Source organism: Phodopus roborovskii, unplaced genomic scaffold (assembly GCF_943737965.1).
Source record: "Phodopus roborovskii unplaced genomic scaffold, PHOROB, whole genome shotgun sequence".
NCBI lineage: Eukaryota > Metazoa > Chordata > Mammalia > Rodentia > Cricetidae > Phodopus > Phodopus roborovskii.
In genome coordinates this window covers 4376107-4397578 of record NW_026126558.1, presented here as the reverse complement: position 1 = coordinate 4397578, position 21472 = coordinate 4376107, and the positions used below count along the sequence as shown (strand labels likewise).

The 21472-nt window shown below is 45.6% G+C and overlaps 1 protein-coding gene and 1 pseudogene across 13 annotated transcripts in view; both read right to left on the bottom strand.

Annotated features, from left to right (window-relative positions):
• Window positions 1-5461: 5461 nt before the first annotated feature.
• Ttc13 (tetratricopeptide repeat domain 13) overlaps window positions 5462-21472 on the bottom strand; it is a 54854-nt gene continuing 38843 nt past the window's right edge. For 9 of the 13 annotated variants that reach the window (XM_051201660.1, XM_051201666.1, XM_051201665.1 and 6 more), the window contains 11 exons: window positions 19251-19381; window positions 18657-18789; window positions 17703-17795; window positions 16037-16120; window positions 15075-15159; window positions 11483-11592; window positions 10313-10448; window positions 8848-8927; window positions 8109-8187; window positions 7898-7977; window positions 5462-6329 (listed from right to left, as the gene is read on the bottom strand). In XM_051201660.1, the coding sequence (XP_051057617.1) occupies window positions 6215-6329; window positions 7898-7977; window positions 8109-8187; window positions 8848-8927; window positions 10313-10448; window positions 11483-11592; window positions 15075-15159; window positions 16037-16120; window positions 17703-17795; window positions 18657-18789; window positions 19251-19381 (1126 nt within the window). In that variant the 3' untranslated portion in view covers window positions 5462-6214. The remainder of the gene's footprint in view (window positions 6330-7897; window positions 7978-8108; window positions 8188-8847; window positions 8928-10312; window positions 10449-11482; window positions 11593-15074; window positions 15160-16036; window positions 16121-17702; window positions 17796-18656; window positions 18790-19250; window positions 19382-21472) is intronic. The other 4 variants (XM_051201661.1, XM_051201659.1, XM_051201664.1 and 1 more) reach the window with 1 other exon arrangement.
• Window positions 13331-14091, bottom strand: LOC127234641 (dynactin subunit 3-like; annotated as a pseudogene).

Below are 21472 nucleotides of genomic sequence, written 5' to 3'. Positions count from 1 at the left end.
TAACCCTTACTACTCAGGAGGCTGAGACAGGAGAATTGAAAGTTCAGGACTGCTTAGGCTACACAATGAGTGATGGCTGAAAAGGAGAAAGAGGAAGACCTTGGGTCCAAGGCTGTTTTTCCCACCAAGCACTCAGCACTTCAAAGTCCCATGCACTCACTGTCTGAGCCCAACAGTGTCTGCCTTATTCTTCCAGGTTGGGAGAAAAAAACATGTGAGAACATGTATTGTGGTCTGTATGTACACATGCTCATCCATCTGGTGGTGCTGTTAGAGGCTGTGGACCTCCAGGAGGTAGGTCATAGCAGAAGATTGGTGTCACAGGGCTAGCTTTCATGTTTCACAGACTGACTCACTTCAACTTTCTTCCATTCCCATTCCATCAAGACATGAACAAGTGGCCTCACTCTCCAGCTGCTATGCTTTCTCAGCCATGATGGGTTATATCTCAAAACATGGGCCTTAAGCTGCATTGTCACAAATGTATGTGTAACTGACATACACATAAACACATATGCCAGAGAAACGACGAAATGCATAGCCACTTGATTCAAGATGGTAAGGGGATCTCTGTGGCAGGGCAATGATATGAGGTAGGTGGGACAGAAGCACACCCCCCCCCAGCCAATGTGCTCTGCTCATCCAGGGCCAGCACAGAGGGGCACAGTGGCATTCTGCTCACATTAGTTGCAGTTTCCACCACTAAGATTTTTACATCCCATGCTTCATTTTCCTTTTTGGTTTGTCTGAGCTATGAAGATGAGGGTTTTGCCATGTAGCCTAGGATGGCCTCACTTATGGCCCTCCTTCCTCAACTTCTAGATTGCTAGGATTTTGGGAGTACACCTCCATGCCAAGATTAAATTTCTTTTTTGACTTGGTCTTGCTCTGTAGCCAGGGTGGCCTGGAATGCTGGCATCTACATAGAACAAGAACCTTAGTTATCAAAGAACTTCCTAGGTTTCATTTACCTAGTCTCCATGAACTACAGGGTGCAGACAATGGTTAATATGTGGCAGCAGACATACCATCTTTATATCTGAGAGCTTCCCATTGCTCTCAATTGGCAGAATTTCACTGATAAAGTGAGATCTGGGCATTCTTGGGCCCAGATTTCTGATCAGGTTGGTCTTTAGTCTAACACCATCAGTAAGTTCCACACTGCTGGTGGCCACTTGCATAGGACCACACTGAGAACCTTGGCACCAGGCGTTCAGCAGCCCAGGAAGATAAATAAGGTGCCTTAGAACAGTTTGCTTTCACTTTTCTGGGTGCCCTCCATGACTAACCTGGGGGACACTGACTATGAAGGGACAAAACTGGTGCTACCGCTTTTCAGGGACATTTAACTTTAAGCCAGTGTCTGCACTGCACATGAGTGTATTACCTCACAGCTCAAGAGCTGGGCTGGTAAGAATGGGGCAGGGTGCTTCACCTCTCATGTCTAGCCCTCACCTCAGCAGTGGAGAGGAAGACAGCCTGCCTCTTATTATCTTTCTGAAGATCTCAGGGTGTCTTCTTGATCTAATCAGGCCATTTTTTGCCATCCTGGACCTAGGCAATCTGCCATGCATGGTACCCATATGTCCTTCACCCTATGAAGATCCATGGAGAGAGGCAGGGCCTCATGGGACATTGATGGGAGATGTCATTCTGTAAATATGTTTCTCTTATTGGTTAATGAATAAAGCACTGTTGGCCAATAGGAAAGCAAGATAGGCAGGACTAGGAGACAAGGAGGTTTTGGGGAGATGGAGGAGGAGATTCAACATGTAGGACTTGAGAGAACAGAGGTCTGGATATTCTCTCTGGTAAGATAGAACACGTGGAAATACTTAGATTAATAGAAATGTGTTAATATTTAAGACAGAGCTAGCCAATAAGAAGCATTAGTAATAGGCCAACAGCATTATATCTAATACAGCATCTCTGTGTGTTATTTGGGGTGGCGTGACTGTGGGGCCAGGTAGGCCAGCAGGAAAACCTGCTGGTAACAGGGCATAGAATATTCTCTTCTATCTTATGCCCTAAGGAAGATGAGGTGCCCACTTATAAAGTGTTCACTGAACTAAACCAGCATTTTGCAGGTGGATGTATTCTGCCACCAGACCATAGCTTGTGCTTGTGGTGGTGGTGGGGGAGGAGGGGAGAGGAAACGTAGCGCAGGCCAAGGACACATGGCATTTTCCTTTGGAGAGTCTGAGGCCTGGGTAATTTTCCTAACTAATGTAGAGTAGGGCTTTTCTATAAGCTGTAGGTATCTAAGCCAGCTTGTAAGGAGGCAGCAAGCACATGGCCCTGCTCCTGATGCAAATACATTTTTAGAATCAAGTGTTGGGCCCTTCCTTTCTGGACTGGCTCTTCCCTGGAAAGGAGGTAGCAGAAAAGATCTGCCAAGGGATCCTAGTCACACTTTCCCTAGAGGCCACAGACACTGGGTCTGAGTACTTTCAATCTCAGAGTACATGATTCACTTGCTGTTTCTGTCATCTGCTGCTTGAGTTCCAACCAGCTGTTAGCTTAACAGCTGGGCTCTCTGACAGGACAACAAAGCAAAATTAAGTGATCAAATCTGACAGGTCCACTGAGCACAGGCTACCTTCCTTGGTGATATTCAGAGGAGAAGTTCCTGGGCAGCTTGTGGGCCTCTCAGGCAGCTGCCAAGTGACATCTGGACAGCCTCTATGGATGGCTCAGAGAATAGAGAAGTACCTTCCCTAGACCCCAGGACTAACAAGACCAAAAAGGGGTCCAGTCAGGACTGCTCAGGGACACGCTCTGGAAGGGGTGTTATTTACCCAGTAGTCTTATGGGTCCACATCACACAGCTCCCTTGGAAAGAGACATTGAGTGCCTTAATGCTCCTACTGCATTGCTGGTTTTCTCTGGAGGCAGTTTTTAAAGTTGAACACAGAAACATGCGTGTATACATGTGTGTGTATGTATTTTTGAAACAGGGTCTCATAGTGTAGCCCAGACGGACTTAGAACTATATAACTCATATTGTCCCAAATTTGCAGTAATACTCCTGCTGGTTAGGATAATAGGCATAAGCTACCACAACTGGCTTGGAATCCTTCCTTTTTGTTCTTTCTGGCATGGTCTCAAGTATTCCAGAGTGGCCTTAAACTCACTACAAAGCTGAGGATGACCTTGAACTCCTGGTCCTCTTGCCTAGTGGGATTACTGGTACCCTCTACACTTTTGTCTTCTTAATTATTATTTTTTAAGCATGTGTGTAGTCTATGTGCACTTGTGAGTGCATGCAGAGACCAGAGGAGGATGTCAGGCCTCCTGCTCTATCACTCTATGTCTTATCCTTGAGAGAGCATCTTGCACCAAACCTGGAGTAGTCAGCTTCCTGCTAGACTGGCAGTCAGCAAGCACCAGCAATTCTTGCCTCTGTTCCCCAAAAGACTTGATTTAGAGGCAATTATAGCCATGTTGTTTCTTACGTGTGTCATGAGAACTTGAATTCAGATCCTTACGATTGCATAGCAAGTGCTTTACCTGTTAAGCCATCTCTCCAGTCCCTTAATATGAAGTTCTAAGGAACAGATTCAAGTTGGAGAGACGAAAGCTATGAGCAGGGCCCCATTGTGTCAGAGTGTGCCTGGTTTCTAAAGGGACATCTCAAGTTGATGAAAGAACCACACAAAAACGTATCCCAATGGTCCACCTGGAACAAGAGTCCCCAGGGTACCCTAGGATGATCCTTCTTCACCACCAAACACAACTGCCCTGATGTTTTGTTGGACTCTGGAGAAATCGGCCCATATTTTCAGGGAGCTTCTGACCATTGCAGACACAGACCCACCGCTTCTCAGGACTTGTAACATCAAATCACATCACATCACCTGCATGGGCCGAAATTGGGCTAGTAACATAGAAATTGAGATATAGGTATTGGGAGTCAATGGACTGAGTTATAAAGAACCATATTCTAATATGGGCTGCTAGGATCTAAGTGTGTGTGTGTGTTTCCCCAAGGATGGGCATGTTGGGGGACAAAATGTCTGATAAAAGGAACTTACGGACTTGTTTTAGCTCGCAGTTTGAGGGTAGGTGTGGAGTGGCTGGTCACACTGCATCCACAGTCAGGAAGTACAGGGAGTGTTCAGCAAGCTTTCTCCTTTTTGTTCAGTCCAGAACCTCAGCCCAAGGGATACTGCTGCCCCAATTCAGACTGCAGCTTCCTACACTGGATAAATCTTTCAGGCAACATCCTCACAGACATACCCAGAGGCATGTTTCCATAGTGATTCTAAATCCAATCAGTGGGGTTGGTAGGTACATGAAGAGTGAAATAGCATGGCAGCCCTTACTACCATGTGGACACAAGCTGGACTGTGAAGTCTGAGGAGCAGCTCTCACCACACACCTCAATTCGAATCACGATGGTTTCATGATAAAGGTAGGAAAAGTCTCTAATGAAACTGAAGTATTTGACTTTAAGCAAAAGGGAAGTTTAAAGGCCCCAGGGTTTTCTGTTTCCATCTGTGCTTCCCACGCTACCCTCCCACCACTGTAGGGTCCATCTGCAGGCAGCCCCCCCTGTGCTTGAAGTTCATCTGGGGAAGGATGAGTTAACTCGGACAGCATGAGGTATCACACATTCCTCAGAGTACACTTGGCCTGTCAAGGGACACAGGTTTGGACCAGGGTGTGGCTTTGTGGCACCCTTTGTCCAGGATCCTATCCTAGCATCACCACACCAGGTCCCTTATTTCAGGCTCAGCTTCTTCCCACTGGGTTTAGGGGTTTCTCTAGGTCCCATTTTTGGTTTTGGGCCATTTGTCAGAGAGGGATGAAGCTAAGCATGCAAAGTAACTAAAGTAGCACATAGAGATATGGCTCCAGACTGGAACAAGCACTGAGAGTTGAGCCCTAGGGTCCTAGTGAGTCTCTGGTAGGAGCTCCCCAGCACCATCCTTTAGCCTTCAGGCGGCTGTGAGAGGCAGAGACCCCTCAGAGTGTGGACTTCCACCCGGGAAGCAAGGGTGTGTCACTTGGCCTGTCTCAGTGCAATCGCCTCCGAAGAAGACAGACCACTGATGTAGACTCTGGCTACAGAATGGGTTCTGACTCATCCCTGTAACCCCCTTGGGAAAGCCATATCTCTGGGATTGCTCTGAAGCACCATCCAGTTCCTGGACTGGTACTATTGATGGTGGGTGTAGACATACATGCTGCCTCCTCCAGAGGCCCACGGTGACCCACTCACTCAAGGATCACGGAGTTGCCACAGTACAGACTGCAGATACCGATACTGCCCAGCTCTTACCAGAAGTTCAAGGGTTGGGGCTGAGTAGCTGAGTGTTTTCCTACAATGTGCAAAGCCCTGATTTCTACCTCTAGCACCTAAACAAATACATAAATAAAATAAAAGGCAAAAAAAAAAAAAAAAAAAAAAAAAAAAAAGCCACACTGGCAAGAGCAAAACTACAAAAACTGACCATGATTTGAAACTGCAACAGTTTAATGGACCGTCTTACTGCATCATTCACCTTGTCTGAGAAAACAAGAGACTTTCTAAATATTCTTATACCTAAAAGTAAAACTAGCTCACACATAAAAACAACATAATCCAGTGCCCAAACTCAGCAACTTACAGAAATCACCTTGGCTTATTCTTTCAGCGAAAGAAAGTGGAACATGGTTCAGTGATTCAGTGTCGGGACATTGGCAAATACTGTCTGTGTTGTTTGCACAAGCCATGGAACCATAGGTGCCGAGGGCCCTTCCACTGTTCTGGGAGGATGGAGGGTCCACATGTGGCGGCATGGCAGTAGCGAGGCACCCCACAAAGGTGCACAGGAAGGAAGTCTGAGGAGCATCTACACCTCTGACGAGTGAAGACAAGGCCTGCTTGTTGCTGGCTTTGTTCATCTTAATAATTATTAATTTTTGGTTTTTGAAGTAAACATTTTTTTGCTGTAAGGAAGGAACAGTATGCCTTAATACATGGGAACCATTAGGTACCATTAATACACACACTTCCCTTCCTGGTCAAGTAGCTTTCTCCCAAAACCCGTTTTCATGATTTCTGTTATGGTTCAGAAAAGTAAAGAAAATGATTTCAAGTATTCAATTCCTATCAAAAATTGGTATCAAAAGTAATAAAGGACCTAATTCCATAATAATTCCATGTTTTAAAAAATAACTTAAGAAGCAGGAGGCCTGGCCCTTCATGTGTACAAATCCTCTGGTGTAGCTAGAGTTTCTTTAGACACTGTGGGGTGGAGTCCGTGTTGAGCACCTCCATCATGGACCTCAGGGTCGGGAATGTCTCTGACACTGATGGCAGGGTCTTGTAGGAAGGGGAGATACTGGAAGAGAAACACAGGGAAACTGTGACTATTACCACTGCCTTATAGGAAGGGCCAGAGCCTGGGTATATGCATTCATATGAGGAAATCTTCTAGACCCTCGAGTCTCTCCTGAGGGACAATACCAAAAAGGTAGAAGGCATGGCAGACACTTCCATAGTAGTAACCTCATATAGTGAGCAGCTTGGAAGCTCAGCCAGGACTCTGGGAAGAGAAATGCCCCTTAAATGTGTACAGGACCACACAGCACACATCTGCTGTGGCTGCCATGCATGCTGGACTCTGAGGATGCTAGCCTCAAACCTGGTCTTGCCCCTTCCTGACTGTCATTTCTCTAAGCCCCACCTCCATCATCTGCAGCAGTAGATAAAATCCTTCACTCAGAACTACCATGAGCCCTGAGAAACATTACATACCAGGTTTGTCATGTTCTGTACAACATGTGGCTGTGTGGTCTGTGGGAAGATTTGCTAAAGTTACCTAAGGAAAGGGAGGAGGGCCTTCCACCTTGTGGTCACATTGCCAAACCCTGTGTAAGCCAGGAAGCTCAACACAAGACTATATGGGACAAGCTAAGCACTGTGCATGATAGATACCTATTTCTCAGCTTTAAACAGTTCAAATGGCCCAGTAGGTGTGAGAACGGCTGTTGTCATATAGGCACGAAGAGACACGAACAGTGTCTTACTCATTCTTAAAGCAATGTGACCTCAAGCTTGTACACATTCCCCAATGTTTCTAGAGATTAGAGCTATAAGGCAACTTGCCGGACTCTGGCACACAGTGACAAGAGGGGAGGGGGGATCCCTGCTGATGCTGGTCACACACAGCCCCTGGCTAGGCTGCAACAAAGTACCATCTTCTCAGAAATGGAATGTCATAAAAATACAAGCCACCAAGCCTGTGCTACATGTGGATCTTGGGAAATGACTCGTTTCAACCCACTCATGGACCCTGGGCCTGAGTTTGGGATAACGGATGGAGAGAAAGGAGAACATGACCACAAAAATTAGAGATATCAGTAAACTTTGCTTCACATACCATTTTCCATATTTTTTTTAATATCATCACTCATTTTAGATTTGTGTGTGTGTGTGTGTGTGTGTGTGTGTGTGTGTGTGTGTGTGTGTGAGTGAGATGGCTCTAGGCTGACATCAAGACTCTCATTAATCACTCTCCACTGTATTTATTTAGCCAGGGTTTCTTGCTGAACACAGAGCTCACAGATACAGGTTAGCCTAGCTAGCCACCTTGTTCTTGGGATCCTATCTCTGTATTTTGAGCTCTGAATTTACAAGTGAGCTACCACAAGTACCCAGCATTTTATTTGGGTTCTGGGGATCTGAACTTGGATCTTTAAGACATGCTTTATCCACTGAGCTATCTTTCCAACCCCATCATCACTCATTTTTACCTACAGCAAAATTTCTTTGCCTTAAAGTGGTGTACTGAAGGACAAGAAGCACTAACCTATGAAAATGAGCACCTTGACAGGGCTTCTGCCCAGTATGGTGTAAGGAGCCCCTCCCTTTCCCAGCAAGGCCTGCACCAATAAAAGCCACAGTTACCTTTTCAAGTTCATCCAGCTTTTTGCTATTTTGCTGAAGGCCTCTGAGCCAGGGGCTGTCATAGCTTCAAAGTCAACTAACTGGAAAAGAAGAGAATCGGGATGGGAATAAATGAAGGAAGGCACCATGTGAAGTCTAACTCAAGTGTTCCATAACCAGAAGCCCAGGACATGATGCGGCCATGCACATACCTCCTTCCAGCCCTACATACCTTCCCTTTGGGGATCTTCCCAGCCACTTCTTTACCACTGGCCATCAGCGCTCCCACAATGACTGAGTAGGCAATGACACTGTTGAGACAGAACAATTCAGTCAGCCCTGGTCTATGGTTACCATACTAACCTCCCTGTGGGCTTCCATCATGGAACAAAACCTTACGTAAGAAGTCCTTGAACTAAAACCTTAAAGGTTTAGTTAACAGAAGAACTCTGTTGTGTTTATTTTCTACTCTTCTGCTTAAAAAAGCATATGAACCTTCACTGTCAACAGAAACATGTTTTCTGAGAAAAAAATGTATTTCCATTAGTTTGCCTTATGTTTCTTTCTCTACTTTCATGAGACAAACACACATAAGTCTCTCCCTCTTAAACTTACATTAAATTCTCTTGATGGCTGATCAAGGATGTGATTTTTATCTTCCTTCCTTCCTTCCTTCCTTCCTTCCTTCCTTCCTTCCTTCCCCTTCAGATAGGGCCTCATTATATAGACCAGGATGGCCTCAAACTCACAGAGCTCCACCTGCCTCTGTCTCTCCAGGACTAGCATTAAAGGCATGCACCACTATACTCAAAAGGAGGTGATTTTGGCAGAAGGGGGGGGGGATTTTAGAGGAAACAACAGAAGCTTCCTAAGATTTGTGGTAAGATTTAGAGTCTGTCTCTGTAACAGGAAGCATAAGCCATAGCAACAGTTTTCAACTTGAAACCATCATAGTAGAGGGTATCACTTACCTAGATCCTCGAGACAATGGCATTAAATTATAAAAGTAATAAACTAAGGATAAGATTAAGTTGCAGACAGCATCAGCCTCCTATGAAAAAGAAAAGAGGTTCATGAATTTAAACCCATATTACAAACTACTGCTGTGCTAGGTGAGAGACATTGATCACTATGTGGGAAAGAATGTCTCCCCTCCTCTCCCAAAAGACTACTTGCTTATGTGCTATGTTCTAGTGTCTACACTAGTCACTACAGCAGCATTTCCCCCCAGCTGTTTCTTAGGCTACACCTTTTAACACACAGGGATCAGTTTCCTTTACAGTGACTTGCAATTTAAAAATGCATGTTGAAATTAAAATTTTACAAAGCATGAGGCAAAACTTAACATGTTTTCTAGAATGTGCATCCCTTCCCCAGAAGATTCTCACAAGCTGCTGCTTTCCTCCCTCAGGGCTGAGACTGAGAGGCTGAAGCACTTAGTCCTATATAGGCCAAGGTGCCCTACACCTTGACTAAATGTCAAGGAAGTATAATGGCTTCTGGGAGTCAGTGGCCTCCACTGTGTGAGAGGAATGTCTTTCTCCTGCAAGGAGTCACTTTTTGACTCAGCAGGCACAGGGAGAGAAGTCACAGACCAAAGAATGCCCAGCTTCTGCGCTCTTCCACTGCCAGGAGCCAGCTAGCATGCACCAGCTAGTTCACATGAGAACTTGCTGGAAACGTGCACTATGTGACTGTTCACATCATAGCTGCACCCAGGCTTCAGACAGAGCACATGATGGTGCTAAGGTCACTGTCTTTTCCACCACCTCCTATGTAGTCCAGGATCCCAGTCCACAAGATGGTGCAGCCCACATCAGGGTGGGTCTTCCTTCCTCAGTTAACCTCTCTAGAAACACTCTGCAGATACCGCCAGAGGTGCCTCCTAGGTCAACCTAAAACCCTTCAATTTGGCAGTCAAGATAACAGCCTCACAATAAGCGGCAACCATGATGAAGGGAAGAACATAGAAGAAGGGGTAAGATACAGACTTTTACTGTGACCGACTTGGGTAAATCTCTCCTGACCCTAAGCTTGCATTAATGCAGCACAGAGCTAATGATACAAATTGCAAGTGTGTTGTCCCCCCATTACTATGCTTCTTAAACCCTAGACATTTTTTGTCCCATAATATAGAAAAAGATTAAGACAATTACATTTACTTTTAGGCACAAGATATACAGCTTCAGTAAAACAGGGGTGGGAATATATGTGGAATATTTACCAAGAAATTGCAGGTCTGGGGTGTGGCTCAGCAGTGGAGTTCTGGGTCCCATCCTCAGCAACATACATACACAGAGATACACACATACACACAGAGATATACAGACACACAGAGATATATACATACACACATAGATACACACTACAAACACTCAGATACACACAGATTCTCTCTCTCTCCAAGAATAGAAAATGAGACAGAGCAAAACCTACCCCGAATTCTGAGGAGAGGATCAGTACTTTTCCTTTTGCTGTCAGGTCTTTATAAAGGGCATCTATTTCAGCATGATACAGCTGTGTCCTCTCTTCTGTGGTTTGAGTTTCCACAGAAAACAGAATATTGCCAACCCTGAAAACATAAGCAGCACTGTCAAAGGCATGGATTAAATAACCCAAACAGAAAACTGGAGAAGTGGTGTGTGTGTGTGCTCACGGTGTCTGCCCAGAGCACTGAGCAACTGAAATAGTTGTGCTCCAGGCTCTGTCATCACGTTCCTAGCCACCCTGTCACTATTCAGGACCAGGAGTTGTGGGAGGCTTATGCAGCCAGTACTAGGTATCATGTTTAAGCTTTTGCATGTGACACCACTGCAGCTCTGTGTAGCATGTATTTATCATGATATCATCAGTAGAACCTTCTAGTTCTTTGATCCTTTAGTTGGAGGGAGGGGGAGTTAAGACCTGGCTTGTGGACATATCATAGCTGTGTAACTGTTCGAAAGGGAAGAGGATTTATAATTTGGAAGACAGGAAAAAGCTGAAAGTTTCACGGTGGAAGTGGCCTGTCTGTCCTACTTAAATTCAGTGGGACGCATGCATGTGCACACACAACATGGAGCAGGAAGGGGCCTTGTTGGTCAGAAGGGCTTCAGTAGAATGGTTGTGGGATGAGACAGGTAATACAAAGTGAGGACTTAAAGTCACTGTATACATATATGAAACAGTCAAAGAAAAAATACTTTTTAAAATGCTTCTAAATAAGTAGCTGCAAAAAAAGCCATGAGGATGTGAGAATAAGGGCAGAGGAAGGGGTCACAAATGGCAATTACAACTTCAGATTTTTAAAGCTGCACTTCTACTTTCTTAATTTTGGTTATCTGTTCCTCCACTCTTTCCACTAAGATGGCACCATCCTTGCAATACACACATCTGCAATCCTGGCATGGCAGCACTGGACCTCCACAGATCCTTATCTTCCTGCTGCTAGACAAGCTCCCCACAGCCTTTGAGCACCCAGGCAGAGCTGTCACAGGAACACAATGGGCTGTGCACTTGGCCAGGAAAGATGCATATACTGTGTGTACACGTAGGGCCCCAACACAGTTCATTTCAGAACATGCCACTGGCCACCACCAGCCCCATATCACACTTGAGTGCACATACTTGTCTCCTGTGATAGTGATGGTGAAGCCGTCATATTCTTTCCCTTGATCTTTGAGGCTGGGAACTTTGGTGTTCACAGTGAACCCGTCCTTTGTTTTGGTATTAAACTGCTTTCGAGGGAAAACAAAAATCTACATTAGTTGCAGTTCTGACACTGCAACATGGCATTGTCATCTGCAAGTATGTTGGGCTGCATCCACAGCTACCCTGGACTGCACATGGCCCACAGGCTGCAGGCCAGTCATGTCTAGTTCTGATGCAAAATGAACTTTGACTCAGCCCTGGGCTTTTCTAATGCACTCAAACGGAGAGACCAGGTGCTCTCTCTTGGCAGGCAGTGACCAAGTATACCTCTCCTCTCTTTAGGTGCAGCACAAACACCAGGAGCCTCAGTCTCACATCCCACAAGCCTATAGAGTGGTACCTCTACCAGTCAAGGTCTGGCTCACTGTGACAGCTGCTTTGGAGTTGTTTTTCCTCCCAACTCAGCAGGCAACAATCTTGTCTGCCAACAGAGCAATAATGCCAGCATCCTGTATCCTGAAAGAGCACTTTGTGTTCCTGCAAGCAGTGCCCAGAGCTGCAGGCCTGAGAGGTGCTCAGTATTCCTCTTCCAGTTGGGAGGTTTTATCTGCACAGACTCCAACCTTGCAGACTACAGGTTATTAGGAATTCCTCAGAGCTGACCAGGGTGTCTCCTAGGAATGCAGCTTCAGATGCCAGCATTGAGTTAAAACTTGCGACAGTCTGAAATACCAAGGAAACAGGTTCTGCCTTTACTTTAGAAAAATGCCTTCTTAATGTGGGTACTTGATGGCATCCAAGTTTTTCTGGGATGGATGGACTTCGAGTAAGACGGGCAATGACAAAGGCCTTCTCTGGGCTCTAGCAGGAGGGCTTCTTCAACAGCAGGCCACAGCAGTGCTGGCTAGAGGCCCAGAGCAGGTACAGCTGGACAGACAGAGCAGGCTACTGGGGCTGCCTGCTTACAGGGAATGGCTCTCAGAAGACAAATACAGGTCAGGCACTTAATATATGCCAGCTGAAGCCTTGACACATATAAGACCAGGTAAGAATGTATACTTGCAAGAAAGGAAACAAGCCTGGCCAAGCCACTGGGCCAGGAAGTGGCAGGGGGGGGAGGAGTGAAGCCTGGCTAAAGGCTTCACTGGGGCACAGGTCCTTTTCTCCAAGTCTTCCAGTGGTACGCCACGTTTCTCAGAGGAAGCAGCTGCTACATATTTCCTATATACTTTAAACACACACAGACTAACACATCCATAACCTGGGTGAAGCTGAAAATGCTCCCATCCACAGGACAGGCTCCTACAGACAGCGTAACACAGGCAATGCTGCCATCCTCTGGCAGTGTTATGGGACTTGTCTCAGTACACTTTGCTCTCCTTTCTACTATTAGTATAAGCAGACTTTGTCTTCCCCCTGATATCTTACTAAATTTTGTTGACTAAATTCCACAGTTAAATAACGGAGAAGCCGACCCAGAAGCCAAACCCTGCAGTTTCAGGCTCTTCTCTATGGCGTGTCTTGCTACCCTCAGTCGTGGGAGTAACTGCCATGAGACAACACAGATGGACTTCTAAAGTCATCTGAGACTCTTCTTTCAACCAATCTGTCATTACCCATGTCAAACTGACTTGTCACAGCTAAGGATTTCCTCCTTAGCTTATGCTCTCTCTCTCTCTCTCTCTGGTGAGCTTTCAGTTGGACTGACATCTTTCGTTGGTTCTGACTTTCTATGTCATGTCCATTCTTTCAGAGTGCTTTTCTTTCTTTTCTTTTTCTTCCTTCCTTTCGTCCTTTTTCTTTTCTTTTCTTTTTTCTCTATACTTTATTGTCGTTGGAATAAATATACTGATGGGGAGTGCAAATCACAACTCTAAGGTCACCTGATCCCTGACCTCAGAGCCCCAGTTGAGCAGACAAGTAGTCTTTGAATTGAATAAATACAAAGCTGTCTCTGCCTCACAAAGACAGGGTGGCGCATGGCCCTGGAGTTGGCCCCCCTTTCCCTGGCCTGGCACAGTAAGCAAATGTCATTCTTCTGCTTGGCATCCTCTACCTGGCAGAGTAGTTCATCCCACTGCACTAACTGCTTGGAGAAAAGCATTGTAGTCTTGTTATATTCCTCCAGGAGAGCAATGGACTGCCCTCTTCGGTGATCTCCAGGAGATCACCTGTTGATCTGTTGAATGTGGATCTGGGCCAAGCAGGCAGGCAGCGTGCTCAGGAACAGCTTTGATAGAAGCACTGTCCAGTATGTGCACCAAGGCATTCACTTGTTTCATGAGTACCACCTGTGAAAGGATGAACTGCTCCTCTGCTAAGATGAACTGCAACTTTGAGGCATCAGGTATGACGATACGATCATGTATTCAGGATCCAGGTATTTGATCAGGTCTTCAATCTTTTTGCAGAAATTCTTCATCCTCTCCCTCTTACTGGCAATGTTCCCTAAAGCTACCTGCACCTTGACCAGACAGACCATTAGCCACCTTCCTGGAGCCTCAGGCCCCGCCCGGCCCGTACACCCAGCACTCCAGCTCCTCCACTTGGGATTGTAGACCCTGCACATCAGTCAAAGCCGCCATCACTTCTGCCTCAGATTGCATTTCAAATCAAGATAGACATCAAAATTCATGCTGTTGCTGTTTGTGCAGTGCCAGGGATCAAGGATAAACCTAGTGTGCTCCACCATAATTCACAGTGAGTCACTTCTGGGACCAAAAGAAGCTAGAGGTGCACTTAGGATTTGCCCACTCTCAAGGCCACAGCTCAGTCTCGGTCTCAGCTCTGCAACACTGCTCTCACAACTCTGTTCAGGGCTCTCTGAGCAGCCCCTGCTGTACCGCAGGCTCTCACTGCAGACAGATGGCCATGCAACACGGATCCCTCCACCCCTGCCTCAGGCACCTCTTCCTCCTCTACAGCTGCTGGCCACCTGTCCCATGGTACAATGAACAGTCTCCAAGGAAGCCGGGGGCGGGGAAGGGGCTCCTCAACTTCTCTCTTTCAGGAATCAGTGTAACCACACTGTCCTGGGTTCTCACATGTGGAAGGGCAACCGAGGAGCCCTCAATTGTGGCCACAAGTCTAGTCTGAGTGCATCATATTTCAAATCTGTTTGTTTCCTGAGTCACCTGCTTCCTGGAATATCAGTTCTGGTTAAGTCTGGTTCAGCGTTGCACTTGATTTTGGTTACTGCTTACAATGTGTTTATGTAGGGATTTCAGATGGCATCCTTTATAAATTTTAAAACAGTACAACATTAAAACATATTTTTTTTCTTAAGTTGCTGGTTTTCTTTCATACAATTCCTCCTGAGATATATTTTGTTTTAGTTTGTTTATGTGTTACTGTGTTTTGTCTGCATGGATGTCTGTGTACTCTGAACACCTGGTACCAGCAGAGGTCAGAAGAGGGAGTCAGATCCCCTGGAACTGGACTTATACATGGTTCTGAGTCACCATATGGGTGTTGGGAACTGAACCCAGGTCCTCAGGAAAAGAAGCCAGTGCTCTTAACCACTGAGCCATTGTTCCAGCCCCCTCTGTGATTCTGGTGATAAACTTACCTTCATAATTGGAAGAAGATCTTCCACTTTATGTACCTTTTCCAGAGCTTCTCTGACTTCCAATAAGCCCTTTGGATTATTTGCTCTTGAAGAGTGAGGGGGAAAGCAGAAGGGAGAAGGCAACGGAGATTAATGCCAAAATATGGCAAGTGGATCTCATTTAAATTTTAAACAACTGTTCCTAATGGCAACAGCTCAATGTTGTAGGCCTGTACAGACAGCCTGGGGCTCATCACTGACAGGGTTCATCCACCCAGATCAATAATACATGTGAGAAAATTGTGTCCGGAGTAACTGTTCAGATCTTCCTCCTGCTCGGTATCCCCCTAAGCAACACAGCATTGGGCAAGTGTTGTTGTTATAAGGAGTCTAGATAATCTAAACCATGCAAGAGCATGTGTGTGGATTTTGTGTAAATGTCATACCATTTAAAGGAAAGGACCTGAGCACCCAGAGATCTTGAAATCCATTGCCAGACACAGGATAAACAGTATCCAAACTGGCAACAAGGTAAGTCAATCCTAGCTAACAGGTGGGGGCTGCAGATGAGAATGGAGGTGGCGAGAGGAAAGGCAGATGGCCAGCAGCATCCCATGCACAGGCACAGGTTTCTCAGCAAAACCTTGACCGTCCTGTTCCAAGTCTGTGGTGGGAAGTACCCTGCTGGCTTCCACGTTGTTCTCACACTTAGCTGGTGATTCCACCACTGAACTCCCCAAATGATGAAAGCTTGGTCAGCAACTGGGAATATCACAGTGCTGAGTGTCAGGCTAAAAGTACTGCCAAGGCCGGACACTCTGTGATGACATTACACAGGAGCAGGCAAGTGACTGAAAGGCTCTAAACTTCAGATCTAGAATGTTCTGTCTGCCAGTGGCTCAGATTTCAAATTTCACAAATATAACACACATGAAATGTATGGAATCAATCCTTTACATTGAAGGGGAAGATCCAAGGCTTACCCATGATAAACAAGAATTCTATCTTTAATAAAATGAAGTATTTTCTCAAAATATTCCAGATATCTCATATTAATCACCTGACCCCTGTAAGATAAAAAAATAATGATAAAAATTAACCATCAGTTTACAAAGGAATGTAAATATCTGTTAATTCTGAAAACAAAGAGCTGAGACTAGTGTGGCAGAGTGCAAGAAAGTTGCTGGCTCTGTCACCATGGGAGAAGCAAGTGCCATCTCAGCAGGAAGCCTGGGCTCTTGGAGCCTGTCCTGGAAGAGAGGGTCCAGGATAGCCCCTCCACAGTGGAAGGAAAACCCTCAGCTTAAATGGAATTTAGACCTGATGGCAATTATTGGCTCTCTGTGTGGCATGTCTGAATATCTGACGATGCCTCTCCTTGCTGTTTAACAGTCTTCCTTCCCTCTACCCACTGTAAACATTATATTCCTTACATTCCCACTCCCTGTTTTTCTTCCTCTAAACTCTCTGCAAGGTGTTCATGTCTGAGCCCTGCTGCTTCAAAAATATCACCCCAATTCCTACAGCACCCTCGTATAAAAGTACAACTCAACTAGGATTTCTTTCTCCATTTTTTTCCTCCCCATCAGGGCGCTTCGGTCTCCAGCCCCCTCCCTGCCCTCGCCCCTCAATTTCTCTCCTGCTACTCTCAGGCTGACAGGGAATAGTCATGGCCTAAGCTAGAGGCTGAATGAATTCCTCTAATGCTACTCTACCAGCCAGCTCTGAGTCAGTCACTGCAGAGTTCCCTACTACATCTCAAAGCATCTGCAGCTCCCCTCCAACCCTGCAGGGACCGCATGATCTGCACCCCTTTATACATGGTCTCAGACTTCAAACTCTTTCCTTGGTTCCCAGCCTACTGCCCCCTCACAAATCTGTTCATTCATCTGTTGCCACCATGACCCCTTCACATGTACACACCTGCCCCTGCTGTTTCTCTGCTCACTATTCCCAAATGGAATAGAAATAAAAAAGATAAGTATAAAAAAGACATTTACACCAAAACCTAAATTTAAATGTCAAATGTTAGGTAGAGTAACATTTTCTTGGTCCAGATTTCTGGAGCTACAAGTATTTTAGATATGACACAGCACCATATCTGCCAATCTTATCTAAAGTCATGTTACTAAATGGCAGGCAAACACCATGAGCATCTCTGAAGTAGGGCTCTTCAGTATGTGTTCATGCCTGTTTTCAGGGTAGCCCATAAAGAAAGGAAAGGCAAACATTCACCCAAGTACCTAACTGCAGGGCTCAAGAAAATACAGAGGCTCTCAGTCTATATAACTCTCACCAGGGAGCAATCTCAGTGACTGGCCTTTAATGCTCAGGGAGGACCTGGGGTCCCCGGCTACAGTAGATCCATGAGGATACTATGGCAAACACTGAATTCTCTGTCTAATCACTTCCTATGCTATTTCATGACTTCTTGAAAACTGACACCCTAGTCCATGACTCATGAATCCACTTTCAGCAGTGGAGGTACATGGCATACATTGCTTGTATGCAGCTGAAGCAACAGGAAGGGACCCATAGAACTTGTGAGTGCAGAGCTACCGTGGGTGTGGCCCCTATCAATGCCACCAAGCTACATCTCATACTGCTGCACCCCTACGCCAATAGGAACAAGACACAAAAGGTTCCCACCTGATTAAGTTGATATGGTTGTTGAAACCTCTGCTGAGACTTCGTGCTGGCATCTGATCCAGCCACAGTACAGGCTGGTCTGGATCAGCGATCCTGTGAAACAGAGCTCATGAGGGCTGAGACCTTACCCACCACTTGCAGGATAAACCAAGGATGGGTCTGCAAAAGTGAGCAAGGGGCCCTTGCTGGCTCCACCTTCTGAAAAGAGCACACAGACCAGTACATTCAGAACACAGTGTGGCCTTACCAGGTGAGAAGCCAGCAAAGGCTGATGAGCTGTAATGGTTAGTCTAAACTGTCAACTTGATGGGTGTTAGAATCATCCCAGGAAACACAGCTACAGTGGTGATTTTAGAGAGGACTAACTGATGGGGGAAGACCCATTCTACGTGTAATTGATACCATCCCGTGGCCTAGGGGCCCACACTCAGTCAAGAGGAAGTGGGCTGAGCCCTAGCAGTCATCTCTGCTCCCTCCCTGGATGCAAGGTGAGCACCCGCCTCACACTCCTGCTGCCACACCTTCCCACCACGATGGACACCCTGAGCCTAAACAAACATTCCTCTCTTATACTGCTTTTTGTCAGGTGTTTTGTCACAACAATGTGAAAAGAAACCAATACACTGGGCAGGTACATGAGCACTTGAAATCCAGAGGGGGCCTGCACCTTACGGGATAGGCCACAGGCAAGGAAAGCTACTCCCAAGACCTCATCTGAAACACTGCTCATACAGGGGCTTGGAAACTTGGCAAGCCGCATTCCTACTTGAAGAGCATGAACTGAGTGTGTTCTGGAGAATAAAGGTAACAGTGAGTTCTGGAAAACTTTAGGAGGAAAGAACTCAGTACCTTAACTTATCGGGCCCAACCGTGTAAGAAAGTGTGGATTCAAACCTCTTGGTGAGAAAGACACACGGAGCACTCCTCACTGTGTTTCAGTCGCCCACTGGTTACCTTCTCCACTTCACGGCAATGTCGAACATGTCCCTCCACTGCATCAGCCTTGTCTTCCCATTCATGCGAACTTTTGAATTGGTCCAGGTACGATGTACAGCCTGCATGACTTCCAGTGCTGCCAAGCCCATGGCTAAGGGAGGGAAATAGCAAGACAGAGCTCACCAAAGCCCTTTCTTTCTGAGAGGCCAATTCTCATCTTTTCTCTCAAGCCGTGGTGCCCACATAAAGAACCAGACGTACTGGTGAAACAGCTGGACTGAGACTCTGCTGTTGACCCAACACTGCTTCCTACAGAAACAAGGAGAGCCTCAAGTTCCTCCTCCCTCTTGTAGGAAGGAGACAGCCATGGATCAGGTGCCTGACTTTCAGTAAGGGCTTAAGAGCCCTGCTCCAAATCTACGTGGCCTCAAGAATGCAGAGCCCAGCTGGAGGAAGCAGCTTCCACCGGCGTTCACGGTGAGCTATTCTACACAATTCTATTCTGACCACATGGAAGCTGAGTAAGTACAACAAATAACAATTCCTAAAGAAAAACAGCATGGCCCAAAGTCTCTGTTCATAGGCCAGAACTACTCCATTTCTAGAGAGTACCTCTGTGTATCCTCTTGTTGGGAAGGAAACCAGGTGTTTCATACTGCATCAGCGAGCCCAGGCGGTCAGCTACACATATCATCTCCTGTACTTCAGGCCTGTAGCCCTCGAAATTCTGATGTAGCACATCCCTACAAGAAACACCATGAGCGAGCTAAGGACGTCTGTAGCACACACTTGCACCATCCCCCACTGGAACTCAACCAAAGACACACACAGGACCAGGCAATTCCCCAGTGTTTCACATCCCATCACACACAATTACAAGAAGCAATCTCCCAATGCAAGTCATGTGCACCATTAGCTACTACCACATGCAGGTCAGTACACAGTAAGGAGCGTAGGTGGGGACCCACTGTCCTCTTGTTAGCATTTATTCTGTGAACTTTTCCAGATACACTGTGTGCAGTGCCCCTTCCAACAAGTGTCAAACCTATGACTTTTAACTGATTCTCAGTCTGCTGGCATTTATTGCAGTTATAAAAGATCTGAACTGATTTCAGTCCATTTTCCTATTTGTTCCCCTGTGCTGAATGTTTTTATTTCAACTTGACACAAGGTAAAGTCACCTGAGAGGAGGAAGCCTCAAGACTGAACTGTAGGCAAGCCTGTAGGATATTTTCTTATTTGGTGACTTAAGGGGGTTGGATCCAGACAATTTTGGGTGAGGTCACCCCTGGGCTGTTAGTTCTGAGTTCTATTAAGAAGCAAGCTAGCAAGCCAGGGGAGCAAGTTGGAAATTAGCTTAGTTTGGGCTATTACAGCAATAATAGCCCAAACTAAGACACAGTCCAAACACCCATACACAAAAAATAATGAAATTAAATTTTTGGAAATGCACTGGGCAGCACACCTTTACACTCAGCACCCAGGAGGCAGAAGAAGGCAGATCTCTGTGAGTTTGAGGCCAGCCTGGCACAGAGTGAGTTCTAGGACAGCCAGGGCTACACAGAGAAACTCTGTGTCAAAAATAAATAAATAAATAAAATTTAAAAATGCATCTTGTGGACTTATATGACTCGTTAGCTTTAAACAATTCTTGGCCACAATTCTTTCAAACACTGCTGCTTATTCATTCCTTTAGAGTCTAGGTATACCTACTCTTCCAGGCCCTCGATGTCGCCTTTCCCTCATGTCCTCTAAATTCTACTCTGCTGGTCATTGCCACCTTCTTTCCAACTGTGCTGTTTCTTTGCAGACACCACTGCCTTAAAGTCTTTACTTAGTGACAATACCTTCTATCCTTAAAATTTGCCATTCATTTTAAAATCAATCTTGCCACATCAGATACTCTCTTGTTTCTTGTTCATGTTGGCAACTTAGTCTTAATTAATTTCTTTTAGCATTTTATTCAGTTCTTTTCTGTCTGTATTCAGCAACTTCAGTATATGAAGTCCTCAAGGTCCAAGCTTGCCAGTTGCTCCTTCTCTAACTCATACATGTGATGTGGGGAGTCTTGAGGTTTGGATTTCATTCCCATGGTCTTAGTTTAGGAGACTATGGGGGTTCAAATGGATGTAGCTTTCCTACTAGGAGGAGTTTGCAACTACATCTGCAGAGTTCCTAGGATGCCTCCAATATGGGGTCATATTAACTCCTAAAAGGTTTCTTTACTCCATGCATGGCTGGTGGACACATTATCTGGATGGATGCTTCTCTCTCATGAAAGTTCACCTCCCTCCTTCTTTTAAAGAGAACAGAAATGTCAAACTAGTGATTTGAGAATTATTCATACTCTGCTCTGTTCTGTGGCTTGACTGCCTTTAAGCACATCTGCATTAGCCTATTACAGCACCAGCTGTCCAGCACTGTGATTTTAACCTATGTTCCTTGGCTGACCCTGAATTCCTAAGCATCCTGTCTCTACCTCCCTAGTGCTGGGATTATAATTGTGCACTACCACACCTGGCTAAACAAACTTTCAAATTGCAACAGTTTGTTTTGCAAACAACAAGTGAAAATAATGCTTATTAAAGTTTGCCTGTAAGCCTCCATGGATCTGGAGTGAAAAGGCTGCATAAAATGAGTGCAGAGTCAGGCTAGCAGGAGAAGCAACATCTGTAGGACAGTTTCAAGGTACCTTATAAACTAAGAGAAATAGCTGATGGCATACAAACTGCAAAAAGAAAGTAATAGGAACATGGGCAAGAAGTCATTTATTGATCAAGAAATATCAGCATTCAGGACACTGAAGCAGTAGAATCATGAGTTTGAAGTCAGCC